Raw genomic sequence first — 21,241 nt, 5'->3', positions numbered from 1 at the left:
CTCCGGAGGCCGGCAAGGGGAGCGCCATCGCTGAGAGCAATGGGCGTGCAGCCCAGGTCTCAGCGGATCATGGTGGCCGAGGCGTCTGCACCACCTCCCAGGCCCAGGGGTGGCGTGGCAGGCGGGCAGCTCTGCAGGTCCCGGGGCACAGGGTAGAGGTGCCAGGTGCCCTCCCCGCGAGGATACAGGGCACAGCTGTGGACAAGGAGGCACAGGGGCAGGATGCTCCAGGGAAGGGCCCACCCACGGCCAGGATGGACAGGACAGCCCTGCTTGGCCACCTCCCCCAAAACCAGCTCTGAGGCTAGAACGCAAGTCCAGGGCGTGTCACCCACACCTGCTTCCTTCCCGCTGAGCGGTGACCAGGCGCTGGCTCCAGTGGTGGGCAGGAGGGGAGGCTCAGGCCTCCAGGCTGGCTGCTGGGGTGTGGCCCAGGCAGGTACTGCCAGAGGGGCTGTGGGCTCCGTGGCCTGCACCCTCACCCAGGCTCTCCCAGGGGAGGCAGGGCCCCAAGCCCGGGTCTGCCTCAGGCAGGGTCCCGGCCCCGTCGGAAGGTGTATTTCAGCAAGGCGGTGCTCCCTGGAGGGGCCCTCTGCCCAGCATTCTGCCCACAGGCTCCCCGAGGCCGGGGCTGCACCCACGGCCACGCCCGAGTCCTATCTGCCAACCGGCCCCAAAGCCCTTGGCATGAACACGCAGGTCCTGGATAGCCCCCTGGGGGAGGAGGTGGTGAGGCCGTCTTCCCCCCGGAGGAGGGGACCCGTTGGTGAGGCCCGCCCAGGAGGGATGGGCCGGCCGCAGCGGACCCTGCGTTTGGCATTTCTGAGCACAGCTGTGTGGCTCTCAGCCTTAGGAAACTGGGCCCACAGCCCTCCCTGCGGAGACCTGGGATGTGGGATTTGGGGGTGCAGCAGGACTGGGGAGATGCTGGCTGCGTGGGAAGGTGTAGGGTGGGGCTGCCGACTAGGATAGGACCCAAACGCAAATTCTGAGGAGCTTGGCCTAGAGGCCACCCGGCCCCTGCGGGGAGCCTCTGCTGTCCCCACAGCTCCAACAGCGCCCAGCCACCTTCCTGAGCGTCCACTGGCCACCCCAATGCTGCTGTACCCCCAGCCTGCCCCCCAGCCAGCAGGTGGGGCTGGCGGTGGGGCGAGGAGGCCACGTGCTTGCCAAGTCTGGGGCAGGGACAACCCACAGAGGCAGAGGGTGTGTCAAGAGCCACCCGCGGGAGCGGGTCACGGAGGCGGGGGGCTGGGCCGGGGCGGGGGGCTGGCTGGGACATGGGACTGAAGAGCGATGAACCTGTTTGGCAGCCACATTGTAACGTGTATTTAAAAGCATTAAAAATAGCTGCTGCTGTAACACCTCCGCTGCCCTGGGGATGGAGTTCATGGGAACCACGAGCGGCGCCGGGCCCCTTGGCTGGTTGGCGGCTGGGCCTGGGCCGGCCGGCTGCTTCCAGGTTCTGCTCAGGACGCCCCAACGGGGTCCAGCCCTGGGCCTCTGGCCGCCCGGCTGAGTCTGTGGGGCCAGGAAGCAGAGTCCTGGGCGCAGGCCGAGCCGGCTCCCCGGGGAAGCAGAGTCCTGGCCGCCAGGAAGGGCAGGTGGAGAAGGCGAGAACCCTTCTCGCCGGGAGTGTTAGGGGTCCTGAGGCCGAAACACACCTTCCTGGAGTCTCCAGCTCCACAGCGCCCGCCCACCCGCCAGGGCGTCTGGTTAATAAGCAGAGCGGCTGGGGCTCCCCGCGGGGCCGCCCCGTTAGTTTCCAGGTTGTAGCACAGTCGCACTTAAGACGGTTTCTGTTGTGTTTCCGGGTCTGTCTGTCGTAAACGGAAATGTTAACAGGAAAGCAGCGGCCGGGCTGGGCCGCGAGGCGAGGCGGGCTAGAAGGGGGACTTGGAGTGTCCGAAGATGCAGATGGGGAAGTGCTTGACGTGGGAGGACCACTGGGCCGCCAGCTGGAAGAACTTCACGTCGTTCCACTCCACGCCGTCGATGAGGACTGCGGGGACAAGACCGCCTGACCCGCCTGCCAGGGCCCACAGCGCGCCCACCCCTCCGGCCGGGGCCCGGGACAAGCTGTGGGGCCTGACCCCCCAGCGACCCCCAGGCTCTCGGGGGACGAGGACCTGCTGGCTAGGCCTTTCTGCTGCCTGCCCTCTGAGCCCCCGTGGCCACCTCTCCCTGGCGTGGGGGCCGCTGCCCTCTGAGCCCCTGTGGCCACCTCTCCCTGGCGTGGGGGCCGCTGCCCTCTGAGCCCCCGTGGCCACCTCTCCCTGGCGTGGGGGCCGCTGCCCTCTGAGCCCCTGTGGCCACCTCTCCCTGGCGTGGGGGCCGCTGCCCTCTGAGCCCCCGTGGCCACCTCTCCCTGGCGTGGGGGCCGCTGCCCTCTGAGCCCCTGTGGCCACCTCTCCCTGGCGTGGGGGCCGCTGCCCTCTAGCCCCCCGTGGCCACCTCTCCCTGGCGTGGGGGCCGCTGCCCTCCGGACCACCGTGGCCACCTCTCCCTGGCGTGGGGGCCGCTGGTCCTCACATCTGCTGCCCCAGCAGGGTCTGCAGACGGGTGGGAACACCCTCTGATGGAACCAGTCAGGGCAGGAAGACAGAGTTCTCAACCCCCAGGGTCGCCAGCTGAGCCGAGCCCGCGAACAGAGGACCCGCCTCCCCGCAGCCCCCTCTGTCTCGGGCAGAGCCTCCAGAGGCTCAGACACACGCCTCCTCCGGAGGAGCAGAGGGGCCGAGAACTCACTGCTCAGTGGGAAGGCGGTTACACACTCAGTGCCTCAGAGAAGCGGGACCGAAGCCCGGCTCGAGCAGCAGGCGCTTCACAGCAAAACGAAGGCACGCTGAGCTGGCTTAGAAAGCTGCCAGCGGCGTGCGGCTGCCTGCCTGCTCCAGACAGCACCGGGGCCTGGGGTCAGGGGCCAGGGGCCGGGAGGAGGAGGCCGCGCTCACCCCGCAGCATGTTCTGCTGGTGCTTGGCCGTGCAGATGAGCCGGCTGATGCCCTCGATGCACTGGCTTTTGGACTCCACGTCCTTGTCCTTGGTCTTCTTGGGCAGAAACATCACTAGGAGGAAAGGGGCCGTGCTGGCCTGCTGCCTCCTGGGGCCTGGGGAGGCCTGGGGGGGCCTGGGGCCCCTGCCCACGGGGACACCCCGCCCGGTGGCACGTGGAAGGGCCTATGGGTGCCCTGCTCCTGCGACAGCCCCCCACTCACCCTTCTTGTTCTTCTCCTTGGTGACCACGGTCATGGACATGGTGGGCGTGGCTGCGGCCCCTCCACCGCTGGGCAGCCTGCTGACCTGGAGAGACCGGAAGGTGCACTTGAGCGTGCTTTTGGCCGAAGGCAGGTCCTTCTTCTCCGCGTCTCTCTTCCTGTCCGCGGGCGGGGCCGCCGTCCAGTAATCCACCTGCAGCCCCATCAGCTCGGCGCCGACGCCCTGGCTGGGGAAGCAGAGGGAGGCTCATCGTCGGCTGCGGCGGGCAGTGCGCCCGTGGCTGACGCAGGCCGTCAGAATGCTGGCCCACAGCCTCGTCACAGCTGTGGCCCGTGAAGCCGGGCAGCCGTGACCTCAGGGCCCGCACACGTTTTGTCAGCGTGAGTTCTGCTCACAAGAGACCAGAGAGGGGCTGCTAACCCCACCGACACCCTCTGTCTGTGGACGGCATCCTGTTTTCTTAACTCTGCGTGGTTCTGTCCCCGATGAAGCTGTCGTCTCCTGAGTGAGCCCGGGACCTGCGCCCACCCCCACGGCCAGGCATCCTTGTCCACGCCAGCCCACGCCCCTCCCACCAGACCCTCTGTTCCTGCACCGGGGCAGCAGTGACCGCACCCTGCCAGCGCTCTCCGACCCGAGCCGCACGGTGTCGGGAGGGAGGGGAGTGGACGGGAGCCAGGGGACAGCAGGTCCAGGGACGGGGTGGGGTGGCCGCCTTTACCTGGGGGAGGACAGGCCCCCACTCACTGACGGGGAGGAGGGGGGGGTGGGCGAGGCCTCCTTGGCAGCGGGAGACGTGGACGGCGGGGTAGACGAAAGCACGCTGGAGCCCGTGGGGGCCGCATCATCCGAGTCTCCTTTGGGGAGGAGTTAGGGGGACAGCGCTGAGCCCGGAGCAGCCTGGTGGGCGGTGCCAGGACGCGGCGGGGGGCTGGGCGCCCCGTGGGCTGGGGTGCATGGAGGCAGGGGACGGTGCCGGGAGCGGCCAGGCCTCCCTGGCATGTCGGGTGGAGGGGCCCCCCAAGGTGCGCATCGGCAGTGCAGGGACCACGAGGGGCCCCCCCCAGACGTGGCTGTGCCCTCAGGCCTCGAGGCTGGTGGTGGGTACCTGACGTGGCCGAGGAGGGTTCCACGATTCCCACCTTCACCACCTGGAAAGCAACAGGCACACTGGCAGCAGCGTGGGGTGTGGGGCCCGGCTCCCATGTCCCCGCGGGAGCCACGGCGGTAGAGCGGGGTCCCAGCTCCTCCTGTCCGTGGGCAGAGCCCCACGCAGGGCAGCACGGCCCGGCTGTTGGCAGTGGCGCGGTGCGGCCAGGGGCCCTCCCACACGGAGGTGCTGGGGAGGCCGTGGCAGCACACAGCTGGCACCCTGCCCTCCCGGGGGCCCACGGCTGCAGGGCCTTGGCTGGCCACGAGCTGCAGCCTGAGCTCAGGACACAGCGGCCTCTGTGGGAGCCTCTGGGCCCCGCACGCGCCTGCCCTCAGCCCACCAGGAGCCTGTGAGCGGCCACCACGCAGTGAGGTCAGGACGGTGCGAGGGAGCCCCACCCGCTCAGGCACAGAGTCCGGGGCTGCCCCGGGCACCCGGCTCAGGAGGCGCTGCTTCAAAACCCCGTGGGGGCCAACGGGCGCCAACGCCGGAGCGGACCGTGCGCGGGCTGCTTAAAGCGACCGCGGTGACACGTCGTGCCCGGTCCCACGTGCCCCGTCGGGTCGAGGGGCTTGTGGCTGCGCTGACGGCGGGCTGGCCCGTTCCCGCAGCAGGCCCCCGCACGTGCCCTGGACTGATGCCCCGAGGGAGGCCCGTCGGCCGGGCTGCCTCCGGCTCTGGGGGGGGGGGGCACGCAGTGGACGCCAGGCTGAGACCTCAGGGCAGCGGAGGGAGAGCAGCTGGCTGGCCTGGAGCCACCCTTCCTCCCAGCGCGGGGGCGGGGGGGGGGACCTCCGGGCTCACAGGCCACAGGCCGAGCCCCACGCGCCTGCACCAGGACGGTGCGAGCCTGCCAGTCACCTCTCCGCCCACTAGACATAAGGTCATGAGCTTTGAGACAGGAGTTATTTGAAGGCTCAGACTGGCGGAGAAGGTTCTGGAAAAATCCACTTAATGCAAAACCAGACGATATAATCTGACCGCTGGCAGGTCAGGGCCCCAGCAACAGAGCCGGCAGAACGCCGGAACCCTTGGGCAAGGCCCACCCACAGCGCTACTCACCCCCACGAAGGGAATGAACTTCTGCGAGGACTCCTCGTCGGGGCTGCCAGGAGGAAAAGCCACTGTTCAGGGGCCTGCCACGGAGGCACGTGCCCTTGACTGGAATCAACCCCGGGACCCTTCAGTCGGCAGGCCGACGCTCTATCCACTGAGCCACACCGCCAGGGCCAGCCCCCAGGGACATCTGGGCCTCCGTGGCCGTGGGGCAGAGGTTTCCTCCCCGATGAGCCAACCAGAGGCAGAGGCAGGGCTGTGCCCAGGCCTGGCCTGGCGAGGGGGCCCACACCACGTCCCAACATAGGACGCCCAAGAGCAGCCCACGGCCAGACCAAGCTCTCGGCCGAGCTGCAGTGTGAGCCGCGGGCACGTGGGCCGCGGTGGCTTCGTGTGGGCCGGGCTCTGCACAAGTTCCGGGAGCTGCGGTCCCAGGCCGGGGAGCCTCTGGCAGCGGCTGCCTGGTCCCCCGCCCGGGGCTGGCCAAGGGCTCTCGGGAGCCAGGCGTGAGGCCCCGAAGTGGCTGGAGGAGGGGCTCCGCCCTGGCCTCTGGGAAGGTCACAGGCAAGGTCGGCCAGGCCTCCTGTCTCCCAGGTCTCAGGAACGGCGGTGCCTCCTGCCTCCTCCTGTGGGTGGCGTCCTTCTGGCTGAGGTCGAGCTCTGGCCACTGTCCTAGCTGATCCTCTGTCCCTTCCCCCAACCCGGGAGCCTGAGGGCAGGTACAGGGTTGGCCGTTGTGCCCACATGGCCTGGGGTGTCACCAGGTACAGGGCCGCCCGCCCGCACTGAGGACCAGGGCCTCCGCCCCAGGCACCAGGCCACCCCACACAACACCCAGCACACGCTGGGTTAAGGAGGCGACAGGCGGTCCGTCCCGTCGAAAAGGCCAGCCCTGCCCGTCACTGCTCTGAAGGCCCACGGTGAGAGAAGCGGCCCCGCTGTGCCACGTTGGACAGCAAAGCCCAGCCGGGGCCCAGGCGGCTTCTGCACGGAGGGCAGCCTCAGGCTCCAGCTAGTGCCCAGCAAGCCGCTCCCCCAGCCTCCCCCCCCCCCCCCACGAGCGGCACTCGGAGGCGAGGGCTGGGGACCCACAACACGGACGCTGCCGACCGACTCTCCAAGCCAAGCCACGCCCTGGCCATGCAGACATCAGCCCCGACACGGCGGCGGGACAGGGGTGACACGGGCTGCCGCTGAGACCCCTCAATCTGTCCCCGGGCGGCCACAGCTCTGGCTCAGCGAGGCCGTAGGTCAGGATGGGCGCACACAGCAGGCACCGCCTCGGCCTTCCCGGCAGGTGCTCTCGGGGCTGGGCTGGGAGGGCCAGGAGGGCTGTGTCTCCTGGCGGACAGGAGGGTGTGCTCCGTCCCAGCAGAGGCTGACCCGCTGACCCCCAAGCCCTGTGCGCAGGTGGCCGGCAGGCGGGGCCTTCCTGGCTCACCCAGGGCTGTCGGAGCCCCCCTCCCCGGGCACCAGTGTCACCCCGTCACACAGAGGCAGGGTGCAGGCACGGGGGGAGGGCCAGGGTCCCCCAAAACCCTGGTTTGCTGCTCAGACCAGCCGACTCGGGGAGACGAGAAGCTGGGCCCAGGCTGCGGGCATGCTGCAGGGTCGTCGCGCCGCGGCGAGCAGGGAGCAGCGGCCACGGCCCTGGACGGGAGAGGGGTCGGCGGGCACCACGCTGGTCTTTCTCGAGCCCCTAAGGCGTGTTTAGCAGGATGGTCCTGGGGCTAAGATCCTCCTCCTGGGGGCACCAGGACCCGATGACCCTGTGACCCTGCGTGACCCTGTGACCCTGCATGGGGCTCTCCCAGGAGGGCGCCTACCCAGCGGGGGAGGGCGCCAAGGGAGCGGCCGGATGAGGAGGTGAGCTGGACAGCCCCTCCGGGACGCACCCCTTGCTGACATGCTCAGCATCCCTAAAGACCAGCCTGGGCAGAGCGGGCAGACCCAGAGACATGGTACCTGAGCGTAAAGTCAAAATGAAAGTTCTTTTTCCTTTTCAGAAAGCCGCCAGGAGAGAAGACACGGACACGTTATTACGCACACGGAGCCCGGGCCCAGCCAGCAGGTTCCCGCACAGGCACAGCATGCCGCCCGCCCGCCCGCCCGCCCGCCCGCCCGCCGGGGGCGGAGTCCCGCCCTCCACCGCGCAGAGCGGCTTTACTGTGACGGGCTGACAGCTGGCAGCTAGCTCACCTCCCGATGAGCCCCAGACCCGGCTCCCCGAGGACCCGTGCCCAGCAGGGGCCGCTCAGTCCCTGGACCCCCAGGCTCTGGCCTGTGCACTCAGCTCCCCGCACCCAGGCCCGGCCCCCGCTGCGGACCGCCTGCTCTGGGGGAGCACTGCCCCCGGCGGGGCGCCGGCTGCTGGCGGGGCCTGACGGCTGCTCTCCTAGCTCTTCCTGAGGAATTAGGGCTCACGGCACAGACACTCGGCCAGCCTGCCTAGCTTCCCCGGGCCAGCGAAGGTCCTGCTGTGGAGGCCAGGACGGCCTCACCCGGCCCAGCCCAGTCCCCAGCCCCGGCCCCGGCCCCGGCCCAGCCGTGGACCAGCGGGTTTGTTCCCGAGGAGCCGGGATGCAGGGTCTGCAGTGTGTGTGGGGGGTGCCCTCGCGCCTGCCCTCACCGCCCGGGCGGGCCCTCCAGGCACCTCTTCTGCTTGTACGTGAGCATGGCCTCCGCGATGGGCAGCTGGTGGGCACAGTTGGCGCCCGCGATGTACTGCGTGATCCTCGACACGATGTCCAGCGTGTCCTGCACTGCACGAGGCCACGGGGGCGTGAGGGGCGGGGAGGCCTGTGCTGGGCCCCCCCTAACGCCTGCTCCCCGAGGTCCCAGCACCCCGCACCCTGCACCCTTGCGGGTCCTCGCTGCCCTTGCCAGGCCCCCAGGGTCCCGGGCCCTGCCTCTCCCAGCCCAGCGCCCCGTCACCAAGCTCGGGGCTCGCAGGGGGCAGAGCAAGTGTCCTGGCTGGGCCCTGTCTGCTCACGCCCTCCCGTCCTGGCACCCAGGGGTGGTGGGCTGAGGAAGGTGGGTGCAGTGGGGTCTCGTCCCGGGAGACGCCAGCCCTGCGGGCGGGGCGTGCACCCCGCTCACCGGCGCTCTGGGCCTCCAGCCTGTTGAACAGGCCGCGCCAGGCCAGGTCCTGGAAGAAGTTGCTGTAGCGCGAGTCCACGGAGCCCAGGTACCTGGCCACGGGGTGGGAGCCTGCGGGGAAGCATCGGCGTCTGGCCCGGCCCACAGCGCCGCGCACCCCGAGGCAGGGCTGCTCCGGGCGCCCGGAGGGTCTCCCCAGGACTCGTCACTTCCCGGTGACTGACAGGGCCAGGGGGTTCACGAGTGGGCGGGGCCCGGCGCCGGGCGGGCCGCTTTAAGGGGTTGACGCGAGCCCCGCGCTGCGTTCTGACAAGAGAGCCCAAGCCCAGCACCCCGCTTCCCGGGAGGGCGCCGCTCACCCAGCGGGATGACCAGGAAGCGCATGTAGCCCAGCCAGTCGGGCGTCTTGTGGGACAGCTGCTCCACGAAGAGCCGCAGCACGGCGCTGAGGTAGTGCTGCGCCCCCGCCACCGCGATCTTCACGGGCGTCGGGGGCTGGGAGTTGCAGTTGCAGCTGGCGGCCGCAGGACAGAGGGACAGACGCTCAGGGCCCGAGCCCCAGGCCCCCGAGGCCACTTCTCGGCCCGCAGCCCCCGGGACCCCAGGCCAGGCCGGTGAAGGGACCCCAAGGCGGCGAAGGGGGGACTCACTATCTCTGTATCCGCGAGACGATGGTGCTGAAGGCGGCCTGCACGTCGGCCGCGGAGCAGGTGCACACCACGGGCAGCGTGTGCTGCTGCAGGACGTCCGACAGGAACTGGGGACAAGGGCGACGGTGGGCCTCGGGCCGCTCCCCACCCCCACCCCCCAGGGCGGCCACGGCCCACCTGCCCCTGCCAGTCGGAGGTGTTGACGAGGATGATGTTCTCGGGCAGCTGGTCGTCCGAGACGAGGATGTGGTTGAGCTGGTCGTACACCGTCTTCCTGGGGATCTGGAGACACAGCCGTCCACACTGGGTGGGAGCAGCGGCCCCCACAGCCACCCCCTCCCCCCTACACACAGCGACCCCCTGCCCCCTACACACAGCGACCCCCTCCCCCCCCACACAGCGACCCCTCCTCCCTCCTCCCCCCGCCGGCAGCACCCAGAAGTGGGCAGCACTCAACTCTGGGCAGAGGCCGCCGGGCACAGGGGCGGGCGGGCACAGGGGCAGGCGGGCACAGGGGCAGCAGAGGGGACAATGGGGCCGCCGAGCCCAGGGCACCACCCACCTGCAGGTGGCTCCGCGTGTCCGGGCAGCGCTCGCTGTCCAGGCTGTTGGCCCGCTCGCTCTGCGGCCGCGCGGGCTGCCGCTCCTTCAGGGACGTGCTCCGGCCCCGGCGGCCGGCCTGCTTGGCCTCAGACCTGGGACGGCGGCCGGGTTGGCGCTCCTGGAGCCTCGCGTGGGCTCAGAGGGGCGCTCCTCCCACACGCGCCCGGCGGAGCGGACGGCGCCTCGCACGGGGCTGGCCGGCGGGCGATGGGCCACCAAGACCTCCCGCCTGGAGCAGCAGCCGCGCTGCGACCCGCGGGCCTGGCGCGGCTGGAGCGGGGGTGTCGGGGCCGGTGTGCGCCTCCCGAGCGTCTCATCGCAGCTGGTGGCTGCGGGTGTCCGACCCCCTGCCCCCCCCCGGCAGGGCCCCTCCCACCGGCCCCCCAGCCACGGCCTCCCGCGGTCCGTCACCTGGTGGAGGGGATGACGAGGGACTCGGTCTTGGTGATGCGCCCGCTGGGCGGCAGCCTCTCGGTGAAGACGTCCAGGGCGGAGGTCTCAGGCTCCGGGCTGTCCGGGGGCGGTGCCGGCGGCTCCCCGGGGGTGGGCGTGCTCTGCGGGGAGGAAGGACGCTGCTGGGAGGCGCACACAGGGGTCCCTGGCGTGGGGGGCGTGTTCAGGCCTCCTGCAGGCTGGAGGATCCTGCCTGGGGCACGGCCACACGCACTCCTGGGCGCTGAGCCGAGCCGACCGACCTCCCACCATGGATGGGCTCCTGGTCCTGGCACCACAGGGAGGCCAGCACCACACCTGCCCACCTGCCCCGGGCCCGGGACCCCTGAGAGCCCGAGGGCAGCAGGAGCCTCACAGGGCACACCCTGTCCACAGAGACGCCCGCACAGCGGCCCTGGCGGCCCGAGCATAGGGCTGTGGTCTGTACTCCGGCAACGGGCGACCTGCGTCTGCTTACGTGGGCCACTGGCTCCGAGACGCTGTCGCTGAGCGGCTTGCCACCCGGGGCCCACGTCTTCTCGGGCGCGTCGGCCTGTGAGCGAGACGGGAGTCGGGTGGTGCCGGGCTCCGAGGTGCCCGGGAGACGGGCTGGGATTTCGTGGGCGTGGGCTCAGGGCAGTCACCGGCCCGGGCAGGGAGTCGGGCCACACGAGCCAGCACATGAGCGCTGGGTTCCGGCTTCGGTGTGTACGTGACCCAGTGGCGACAACGGGTTGGAGCGGCCCCCTGCCGCCGGCCCGGCCCGTGGGGAGCGCGGCCGCCGCCCAGCACTTACCGGACTGGGAGGCTCCTTCTGGCTGCGGGCGCTGTGGACGCTACCGACCTCCGTCTGCGAGCTGGAGTGCGACAGGCCTTCGAAGTAGGGCCTGGGGAGGGGAGGGGTTACTGTCCAGGACCCTCCGCACCTGAGGACACAGCCACCGCCCCTGCAGGGACCCCCCGGTAGAGCCGCTCCCCAGAAGGCCCCGTCCTGAACCACCGCACGAGGGAGGACACAGGCGGCCGGCGGCCCGAGCCCCTCTCCGCTGAGACGGCCCGTGTCCCTGAAAGCCCGCACACAGGCCGACGCGGCACCCACCACCCCGCCGGCTCGCAGGGACAGGACGGCACAGGGGCCATCAGGAGGCCCGGCAGACGCGGCCGTGCGGGCCACAGGCCGGTCCGGCAGGCAGAGGTGTGCGGAGGGGGAGGGCCTTACAGACGCTCGGGCTCAGGGGGCAGCTCAAACTAGAATGATGGGCGGGACTTCTAGCGTCTGGTGACAGAGCCACGTGGGGATGTGGACAAGCGAGGGCGGGACCGCTCGCTGCGTGGCAGGCAGGGAGGGGCCTGGGACGGCCACACCTCACCCAGGAGCGTGCCCTCTCCTCCCAGCTCCCCCGTGACGGGCGCCTTGCCCGGCCGCCAGCACCCTGGGGCACCCACAGCCAGCCTCTGCCCCCTCCGCCTCCTGCAGGCAACACCCCGGGGTCCAGCTTTCCTAGTGACCCACCCGCTGTTCCCCGGGAACCTGTGGGCTCTGTGCGCCCTGTCCCCCCACGCTGGCCCGCGCCCGAGCGCCCCCCACCCCCACGCCCTCGCGCACCGGAGCTTGGGCTTAGGGGTGCTCAGGACGCTGTCGTCGTCCTCCAAGTCGGGGCCACTGTCGCTGGGGTTCTCCATGTCCAAGGTGTCGTACAGCAGGTCCAGGTCCTCCTCCGCCTCGGGGACGCGCTCCGCGGGGTCCTGCTCCGAGTCCAGGACCTGCAGCGGGGACGGGGCATGGGGTGGCACAGGCTTGGGAGGGAGCTCGTAGGGCCAAAGGGCAGAGGGCACAGAGCCACAGGCGCCCCTCCCTGCAGCCGCTCCAGTCACCCAGGCACCGGGCGACCCGGGACCCCTCGGATGGAGGCTCCTCACAGCGTGGATGCCTGACCAGGGGGCAGGCTGGCACAGGCCTGTGCTGCTGCGTGGCCACCACACTGGGGTGCAGGAGGCTCCCCTGGCGTCCGCCTCTCCGGGGCCCTGGTCAGGCCCAGCGGCGAGCCCTGCAGCACAGCCCGGGCCGCCCTCAGGGGCGTCTGCCGCCAGCGGACCCTTTCACGGCGCGGAGAACCCGCCTAGCCCCTCATGGCGACGGCGTGGGGCGACCCAGCCTCTGCTACACGCAGCCGCGGACGTGGCCGGTCTTCGTGTGCACGCCCCCTCACAGGCAAAGCCCAGCCACACGGTCCCCCTCCTGCGGCACCACCACGTCCCGTGTCCCACTCCACGTGCCGGGCCACCTGGCGTCTCCGTGGCGGGTCTGCGTGCCTCCTCCCGGCACCGGCCCCGCACCGGCTCTGAAGAAAATGCGGCCAGCCCTCGGCCACCTGTTCCTCGGGCGGCGCCCTCGCAGCAGCGTCTTCCTGAGCCGTCCCTGCTCCGCGTGCTGGAGGCACGCCACGACGTGTGAGTCACAACGTCCTCTCACGGGCTGTTCCACGTCCTTTTTGACTTGAGGGAGAAGCATCGACCTGTCGTCCCGCGTGTGCTGCCCGCTCTTCACGGTGCCTCCAGTGTGTGCCCCGCGGGGGCCACACCCACAACCTCGCACCTCTGGACGACGCTGCCGCTGAGCCGCCGCGGTGCTGCCCCGGCCTGCGGTGGTGCGTCCGCCCTGAGAAGCCTCCGCCTGCCCGTCCTTCAGCAGGAGCTTCAGTTCCAGCCCCTGCATCGGCCTCCCGTCCCCCGGCGTTGGCTTCAGTGCGGGGGGGGGGGGGGGGACACGTGGGGGCACGTGGACGTCCCGCTGCCTGGTCCTTGAGCTGTGAGAGCTGTCCCCCGAATGGCCTAGGGAATCACCACCCCGAACGGGACCTGTTCCTGGACTCCAGCCTGTGCTCCCGACGCCCCCACGGCCTCGCCCCCCCAGCCCTGAGGATGGTCACGAGGTCAGAGGGCACGAGTCCGACTGCTTCTCCCACGGCCGCGGTTTACGCCGGGCCCTCGCATTTCCAGGGGAGTCTGAGGACAGCTGGCCGGCCCAGCGAAGAGGCCGCTGGGGTGTGACAGACAGGATGGCGGCGGGGAGACGGTGCCGGCCTGGGCCCTGACGGCCACACGGGCCCGGGGCTCAGACCCTAAGCCCGGCCCCAGGGCTGGTCCTTGAGTTAAAATTCAAGAAACAAAGCAGGGGTCTCCCGGGGCCTCGGCTACAGCCTCGAGGGGTCCCCACCCCAGCCGCCCCGCAGACAAAGCGCTGGGGTGTGCCCAGTGGGGAGCCCGGGCAGGGAGCCGGGCGGAGGGGGAGGGAGGGCACGCTCACCTCCTCGGACACCTTGAACCGGCGCAGCAGCGCCACCACCTTCTGCTTGAAGTTCTGTTGCTGTGAGAGGACAGCAGAGACTCAGACCGGGCACGTGCCCCCCAAGCTCAGCCAGGGGCTTCCACAAGCACTTGAACTGCGGCTGCGGGCAGACTCAGCACCCCCCGCCCCCGGGCACCTCCATGGCTCTCCCGGCGCCCCGGCAGGTGAGGCTGCGGCCACTGCCCGTCCCGAGGCCCCGCCGGGCTGGTGGTGCGTGTGCAGCTCTGGCTGCTCTCAGCCCCCCGGTGGGGGGAGCCCTACACCAGGAGGCCCACCCCGCTGCTCCCCATCCACAGCTGTGGGGCAGCTGCGCCCGGCACTGGGACCAGTGGGACCTTCTGTGACACGCGGAGCCAGGAGGCTGACAGCCCTGCCAGGCCCCTCTGGGCAGCGGGGGGCCACCTGGGGCCCCACGTGACGCGCCTGCCGGGGGAGCTGGCTAACCGAGCACCACGCAGACCCCCCAGGCCACGGCCACGGCCACGCGTGGTGACGCCCACCTCCACACCGTCTCTAGGAGACGTGCCCTGAGGCCCGGCACGGCCGCCTCGCTGCCTGACCCTGAGGCTCCCCCCGCCGCCCCCCTTCCCCAACGTCAGTAAAGCGTATCCACCGACCCTGGTCATGGACGCCGCTCTTACTATCGAGCGCCGCTGCTTCTTGGGCTTCCCCACGTCGAAGTCGTCCTCGTCCAGGTCCTGCAGGGACAGGGCTGAGGCCAGGTGGCCGCGGGGCAGGGCCCCCCTCCCGGCAAACGGGGAGCCGCCTCTCGGGTGCCCCAGCGCCTGGCCCCCACCCGTGCCGCCCGCAGCTCTGGTGGGCCCGCCCCGCGTGGCCGGCTACCTGCCCGTGCGCCGCGTCGTCGCTGGCCTCCTGCTCGGAGGAGAAGCTCTCGTACTCCTCCTCGGAGTAATTGTCTGCGGAACGGGAGCACGGAAGGTCAGCGCCTCGGGATTCCGCCTGTGTCCTGACCCGGGGGGCGGGGGGCGCCGCGCTTCTCCACCACCATGAGCCCCGCCACCCCTGGGAACCCCTGCGGCCCTTCCTGCCCAGCACAGGTTTCAGCCGGCATCTCAGGCTCGACTGGGCCCCCCGCTGCCCCCTCACCCCACGGGGGACCATGACCCCAACTGGGGCAGTGTGACAGGCCCGGCCAGCACTGGGCCCGGACCCCGGCAGGCACCGCGATCCACCCCGTGACTTCGCTGACAGACGATGCCACGGCCTCCGAGGGCAGGGCTGGGACCCGCAGCCAGACCGGGGCACCCGCAAGCCCCAGGAGGCCGGCCGGGGGCGGGAAGGGGCCACGGGCGGCGCACTCACCCGTGGACTTGGCCTTGAGGCCGGCCTGCATGGCGCTGTCCTCGTGGTCGATGGGCTGGCTGGACAGGGAGAAGATCCAGATCTCGGCCACCTTGGCCGAGGCCTCCTTGACGCTGCTGCACAGGCTCAGCACCTGGCCGCCCTCCGGAGGGCGCTGCATCACCTGCGGCGGCAAGAGACGAGCCGTGGGCAAGAGGAGGAGAGAGGACAGGGCGCTGGGGGAGGGGCCCGGAGGGAGGACAGGGAGCCGGGGAGGGGCCCGGAGGGAGGACAGGGAGCCGGGGGGGGGAGGGGCCCGGAGGGAGGACAGGGAGCCGGGGGGGGGGGCCCGGAGGGAGGACAGGGAGCCGGGGGGGGAGGGGCCCGGAGGGAGGACAGGGAGCCGGGGGGGGGGGGCCCGGAGGGAGGACAGGGAGCCGGGGGGGGGGAGGGGCCCGGAGGGAGGACAGGGAGCCGGGGGGGGGGGGGGGGAGGGGCCCGGAGGGAGGACAGGGAGCCGGGGGGGGGGGGGCCCGGAGGGAGGACAGGGAGCCGGGGGGGGAGGGGCCCGGAGGGAGGACAGGGAGCCGGGGGGGGGGGGGCCCGGAGGGAGGACAGGGAGCTGGGGGGGGGAGGGGCCCGGAGGGAGGACAGGGAGCCGGGGGGGGGAGGGGCCCGGAGGGAGGACAGGGAGCCGGGGGGGGAGGGGCCCGGAGGGAGGACAGGGAGCCGGGGGGGGGGGGGGGGAGGGGCCCGGAGGGAGGACAGGGCGACGGGGGGAGGGGCCGGAGGGAGGACAGGGAGCCGGGGGGGGGCCCGGAGGGAGGACAGGGAGCCGGGGGGGGGGGGGCCCGGAGGGAGGACAGGGAGCCGGGGGGGGAGGGGCCCGGAGGGAGGACAGGGAGCCGGGGGGGGGGGGGGCCCGGAGGGAGGACAGGGAGCCGGGGGGGAGGGGCCCGGAGGGAGGACAGGGAGCCGGGGGAGGAGGGGCCCGGAGGGAGGACAGGGAGCGGGGAGGGGGGGCCCGGAGGGAGGACAGGGAGCCGGGGGGGGGGCCCGGAGGGAGGCCAGGGAGCCGGGAGGGGGCGGGCGTGGACGCGCCTCACCTCGGCCATGTGGATGGCGCCGGCGGCCAGCGTCTTGTAGCCCAGGATGGTCCGGTTCTTGTAGCGCTTCCTCCGCTGCAGCATCACCTGCAGCTTGTTGCCGTCCCTCTTCAGGAAGTGGGGGTACTGTGGGGAGGGGCCACGCTGCGGTCCACAGATCCCCACCTGCGAGGGCTCAGGCCCGCCCCAGGTCATGGGTCACGGGAGGTCCCTGCCGGCCCACCGCGACACCAGAAACAACTACCCGTGGGCGGATGTGCGTCTGCTGAGGGCGTTGGGGGCACAGCCTCAGCACGTGCTCCCAGGCAGGCAGCCGGCCGGCCCGCTCCGCCGTGGCTGCAGCGGGGTGGGCTCAGGACCCCAGAGCGCGTGTAAGAGGAAATGCTCACAGGGCTCCTTCAAGCTCACAAAGGGAAACCAACCTCCCAAGTTGGGGGATGGGCCTGAGGGGGGGGCCTCAGGCGGTGGGAGTGTCTCATTGCAAAGAAGGGTCTCGGGTTCGATTCTGGTCAGGACACATCCCAGGTTCAGGCTCCATCCCAGGTCAGGGCACGTGCGGGAGGCAACTCATCGATGATTTCCCCTCACATCAACGCTTCTCGGGTTCTCTCTCCCTCTCCCTCCCTCTCTCTAAAAATCAATTCAAAGCACGTCCTCAGTAACGATTAAAAAACAACAGTGGGTGGCTGGGTGGATAGAGCGCGTCCCAGATTCAATTCCGGCACAGGCCCAGGGGGTGGGCTCGATCCCCAGTGGGGGGCGTGCAGGAGGCAGCCGATCCATGATTCTCATCATTGATATTTCTCTCTCTCCCTCTCCCTTCCTCTCTCAGATCAATAAAAACATATTTAATACAAAACAAAAGCACATTGCCCTAACCAGTGTGGCTCAGTGGATGGAGCGTCGGCCTGCGGACTGAAGGGTCCCAGGTGCGATCCCGGTCAAGGGCATGTACCTGGGTTGCGGGCACATCCCCAGTGGGAGGTGTGCAGGAGGCAGCTGATGGATGTTTCTCTCTCATCGATGTTTCTCACTTTCTATCACTCTCCCTTCCTCTCCGTAAAAATCAATGAAATATATTTTTTAAAAACCCAAAAAGAACAAAAGCACAGGGCAGGGCCTGTCCTGCACCGGCTGCGGGACTCACACTGCGCACCTTTCATTTGTTGTTGTTAGTCCTCACCCAAGGGGTTTCCCACTGCTTTTTATTTTTATTTTTGTAAATACATTTTATTGATTTCAGAAATGAAGGAAAAAGGAGAGAGATAGAAACATCCATGATGAGAGAGAATCATGGATCGGCTGCCTCCTGGAAGTCCCCCACTGGGGATCGAGCCCACAACCCAGGCATGTGCCCCTGACCGGAAATCGAACCCTGGACCCTTCGGTCCCCAGGCTGATGCTCCACCCACTGAGCCAAACCGGCTAGGGCTCCACTGCTTTTTAGAGCGAGTGGAAAGGAGGGAGGGCGAGGGAGAGAGAAACACTGATGTAAGAGACACATCGATCGGTTGCCTCCTGCAGGAGCCCCGACCGGGGGCGGGGAGAGAACCCACAACACAGGTACAAGCCCCTGACCAGGAATCGAACCTGCAACCCTTTGGTGTGTGGGCTGGCGCTTTAACCATTGGGCAACACTGGCGAGGGCTGTGCATGTGTTTAAAAAAGGACGAACTGCACATTTTGTGAATTATACTCAGTAAACCTGCCCCTCCCCAAAGATAACCAACACAGACCCAGATGTGCGTGGGGGCATCAGAGCCCGGCCCAGGGTGGGCGGTGGCTTTGGGGTGTGTCAGGGGGCAGCTGGCAGGGCTCTCGGGGTTCCCCGAGACCACAGCTCCATGAGAGGAGCCGCAGTGGACGGGAGGTGGACCGGCAGGAAGGGGCCAACGCCCACCGCCCGCTGGAGCGCAAGGACCCGCGCCTGCCGAGCCCGCGCTGGGCCCACTCGGCCAGAAGCGCGCAGGCGGGACCCCGCCCTCTGGCCAGGTGGGGCTCTCGGGACTCGTCAGTCCCGGGGCGTCTGTTTCACCCTGGGGTGCCCCGGTGTAAGCCGAGCCGCGCGCACGGCCCAGCTCCAAGGGGCCTGAGCTCACACAAGTCCCAGGCGCCCCTCTTCTCCAAACAGGGGGACCCCGCCTCACTCCGCTCTCCCCGGAGGGGCTGCCGCCGCCCCTCTCCGAGTCATGGGGAGAGGCCCACCTGCAGGGAGAAGGTCAGCGCCAGGTCCGTCTCCACTTGTCCACTGGGGGGCAGCACAATCTCGTGGGACCGCAGGACGCGCTTGGAGCCCTGGGAGGGAGACAGCCCTCGCTCAGCGCCCAGCGCCCGCACAGCCGCGGCCACGCCCCCTCTCCGCACGGACAGGAGCCCAGGCGGGGGAGCAGGGTCCCAGCGCCCAAGGGCCGTGCCGCAACATTGGTCTTCGGCCCCCGAGGCCCCTGGGAATCTGCCTCAGGACCGAGAAGTGGGGACGGGGCATCCACAGCTACTGAGACGGAGGCAGGCCGGGCTGAGGGCCCTCCTGAACCCGGTTACTTACGCAAACTGCCCGGATGCTGAGGGCTGTGTGAGCATCAGGGCTCCAGAGGAGAGGGGAGAGCAGCTGGCCAGGCCCGGGGTTGGGGCTGGGGTGTGGGCACGGGTGTCGGCCGCACTCTGGGAGGCCCTCTGCCCTCTCGGGGGACAGGACTGCGCCCAAGGGCCCAGGACGGGAGGGGGCACTCGCCTGCATCTTCACAGCGATCACCACCGAGATGAGCTCCTTCTCCAGCTCCTTGAAGACCACCAGCTTCTTCAAGGTCAGGCTGCACAACCTGCAAGGTCACGTGTGCGCTCAGCAGTGCCCGCGCCTCCCACCCGCCTCGAGCCCAGAGAGGCCCCAGCCACAGCTGGACCACCACCCTCCGGCCTTGGCCTCCAGCTCACAGCCACCGTGGTAGACGGCCATCAAGTCTCTCGGGAGCCCGGGCCCAGGCCCACCCAGGCCGGGAGCCCCCTCACAAGTGGTAGCACCCCAGGCAGTCAGCCAGGCGCCCCTCTCTGAAGGGTCCCGGAGGTGCCTGCGTGAGGGTCCGTGGGCAGGCAGACCAGGATACCAGTGCCCCCGGCTGTGCAGGCACCAGCCTCCCACCCCAGGCCCCGCCCATCTATCACGGCCCCGCCCACCCGCCCCACTGGCTGGGAGCCTGCCTTGACCCACCAACTTCACCTCCACCCTCTGTTCTGGGCAACAGCCAGAAGGATGGGTGTCCGCCCTGAGGGAGGGCCTGGGGGACATGCCTGCACGTCCACCTGCCTCGCTCAGGGTCTGCACGGAGACCAGTGGGTGCTGTCCCGGGAGGCCCACCTCCCAGGAAGCCCGCACACGCTGGGTCCCCAGCGCACCCACCAGGACAGAAGAGAGGGCGTGTGCAGCCCACGCCCACTGCCAGGGCCAGGCTGCAGGCTCTCGTGCTCGCCCACACGGACGTCAGCCTGACCAAGTCCCGACGTCTGCGTCCCAGTCAGGAAATCCAGACTTTCTGTGCCCGCCCCCGAGCTGTCACTCAGTCCCCAAGGTAGGCGTCTGAACCCCAGGAGCAGGACAGAGGCCTGGCGTGCCAGGCCACAGGCACCGCGCCCACTGGCACCAAAGCGGCACGAGGCTCCTGTCGGGCCGTGAGGGGAAGAGGACCGAGGAGCCGACTAAAGGGCTAGCGCGCACCAGGACAGGCCCCACTGGCCACCCCCCAGCGAGCGCGCTTCGCGCACTGGCACCGCTGGGCACGTCCCCTGACCAACTGGAGTGCACCATCGACACGGGCAAGGCGGCCGGGAGCTCCCGGGACCCTCAGCGACCCACAGGCCACAGTGACGGAGGCGGGCGCGGTGGCGTGCCAGGAGAGCTCGGAGGGCACCACCAGGCAGCACCGAGGGCATCGCGCGCCTGAGCCACCGGACAAAGGCCTCAACCGGCCACGAAGACACGAGGAAAGGGCCGTCAGACCGAGGGAGGGCGGCCGGGAGAGGAAATCCCGCCGAAAGCTGGCTCTCTGGGAAGGTAACAGAATGACAAACCCCGCAGACAGAGACAGACTGACCGGTGCTGGGCATGGGGAGTGGCCGTCGGCACTGCGCGGACACGCGTGAGCGAGCACAGCGTGCGGCGCCTGGTGCACGAGCTCGGAGAACCTGGGCCACGGGCACAGGCGCCACGCTCACCGGGACGAGGACGCGTCTGCACAGCCTCGTCCACTGCGGAGGGAGCTGCCGGCGAGAAGCCTTCCGCAGGAGAAGACCCGGCAGCTGACCCAGAGACGCTGCGTCCGCTCTTCCAGGAAACAGACCGGGAGAGCCGGCGGCCCGGCTGAGGGAGCCGCTGCCCGCTCAGCACACACACCCCCAGGACGGGCCCCCACGGACCCTCCTGAGCAGAGGCGGGCGAGGCCGGGACCACGCCGGCGTGTCCAGGGACGCAGGGCTGGCTCCACGTCAGAAATCAATCGTCACCAGTCGCCAGGCCGGGTCAGGAAGACCTCAACCTCCTCAATGGAGCCAGAAACCCCTCCGACAAAACCCCACATCACGCAACGGAGGGACCCGCTGAACCTGTCCCACAGGCCCGGGTGGAGGGAGGGGGGCGGCCCTCTTGCTGGCGGCCCTGGGCCCCCGAGCACCCCCTGGACCGTGAGCTCCGCAAACCCTCCAAGCGCAGCACGTGAGCAGCAACAAACAACTGGAAGCCAACTTTTAAAAACATTTTAGAAAATGTTGTGGCACATTAGGGAAGCTCAATATATGTTTTTTATTTCGGAGAGGAAGGGAGAGAGAGAGAGACATCAATGATGAGAATCATGGATCGGCTGCCTCCTGCACGCCCCCCACTGGGGATGGAGCCCGCAACCCGGGCCTGTGCCCTGACCAGAATTGAACCCTGACCTCCTGGTTCATAGGTCGACGCGGAGCCACTGACCATGCCAGCCGGGCTGGAAGTTAATTTTTAAAATTCCATTTACAGTGGCTCCACAGCCAAAAAGGAAAAACCTAAATCTAACAAGAACCAGCGCCGGATCTGAGCCGAAAGCTCCGAGGAAGGTGGCCGCCGCGCGCAAGGAGGTGGGCCCGCAGCAAGCCTTCTCCTAGGTCTCCATCCGCTGCTTTAAATTCCTGGAAAGGCAACGGAGCCGAACGCGGGGAACGCTGAGAACAGGAGAGAGGCCAGGTGCGCCCTCCCGCTCCCCACTCCCCCCCCTGCACCCCGCACCCCGCACCCCGCCTCCCGCCTCCC

The 21,241-nt window shown here is 69.8% G+C and overlaps 1 protein-coding gene across 5 annotated transcripts; it reads right to left on the bottom strand.

Moving 5' to 3' along the window:
• Nucleotides 1-1,305: 1,305 nt before the first annotated feature.
• LOC307097478 (phosphofurin acidic cluster sorting protein 2) lies at nucleotides 1,306-18,840 on the bottom strand. 5 transcript variants are annotated; one of them, XM_079767601.1, is made up of 23 exons: nucleotides 18,701-18,840; nucleotides 18,175-18,264; nucleotides 15,970-16,095; nucleotides 14,885-15,047; nucleotides 14,405-14,478; nucleotides 14,179-14,259; nucleotides 13,520-13,579; nucleotides 11,819-11,976; nucleotides 11,009-11,099; nucleotides 10,691-10,765; nucleotides 10,192-10,334; nucleotides 9,740-9,872; nucleotides 9,355-9,459; nucleotides 9,178-9,284; nucleotides 8,887-9,041; nucleotides 8,528-8,638; nucleotides 8,058-8,190; nucleotides 5,435-5,477; nucleotides 4,328-4,370; nucleotides 3,941-4,076; nucleotides 3,219-3,445; nucleotides 2,955-3,068; nucleotides 1,306-2,002 (listed from the first exon to the last, which is right to left on the bottom strand). In XM_079767601.1, exons 1-23 carry the CDS (start codon nucleotides 18,704-18,706, stop codon nucleotides 1,884-1,886), a joined length of 2,493 nt encoding a protein of 830 aa, XP_079623727.1. In that variant the 5' UTR covers nucleotides 18,707-18,840; the 3' UTR covers nucleotides 1,306-1,883. The 5 variants fall into 5 exon arrangements, with proteins under 5 accessions (XP_079623727.1, XP_079623728.1, XP_079623729.1 ...); XM_079767602.1 differs by having other exon boundaries at nucleotides 8,082-8,190; XM_079767603.1 differs by having other exon boundaries at nucleotides 14,203-14,259.
• Between the last annotated feature and the right edge of the window lie 2,401 nt (nucleotides 18,841-21,241).

This window comes from Cnephaeus nilssonii, assembly GCF_951640355.1.
Source record: "Cnephaeus nilssonii genome assembly, chromosome: 4".
In the NCBI taxonomy this organism is placed as follows: Eukaryota; Metazoa; Chordata; class Mammalia; order Chiroptera; family Vespertilionidae; genus Cnephaeus; species Cnephaeus nilssonii.
This window is presented reverse-complemented; position numbering and strand designations above follow the sequence as displayed.

What these genes read in the sequence shown, in the direction of transcription:
- LOC307097478 (XM_079767601.1), bottom strand. An exon ending in CCTCAAGGCCAAGTCCACGG is followed by an intron (nt 14,479 to 14,884) that starts GTGAGTGCGCCG and finishes CCCGTTCCGCAG; the next exon opens with ACAATTACTCCGAGGAGGAG. An exon ending in CTCGTCATCCCCTCCACCAG is followed by an intron (nt 9,873 to 10,191) that starts GTGACGGACCGC and finishes CCGCCGTCCCAG; the next exon opens with GTCTGAGGCCAAGCAGGCCG.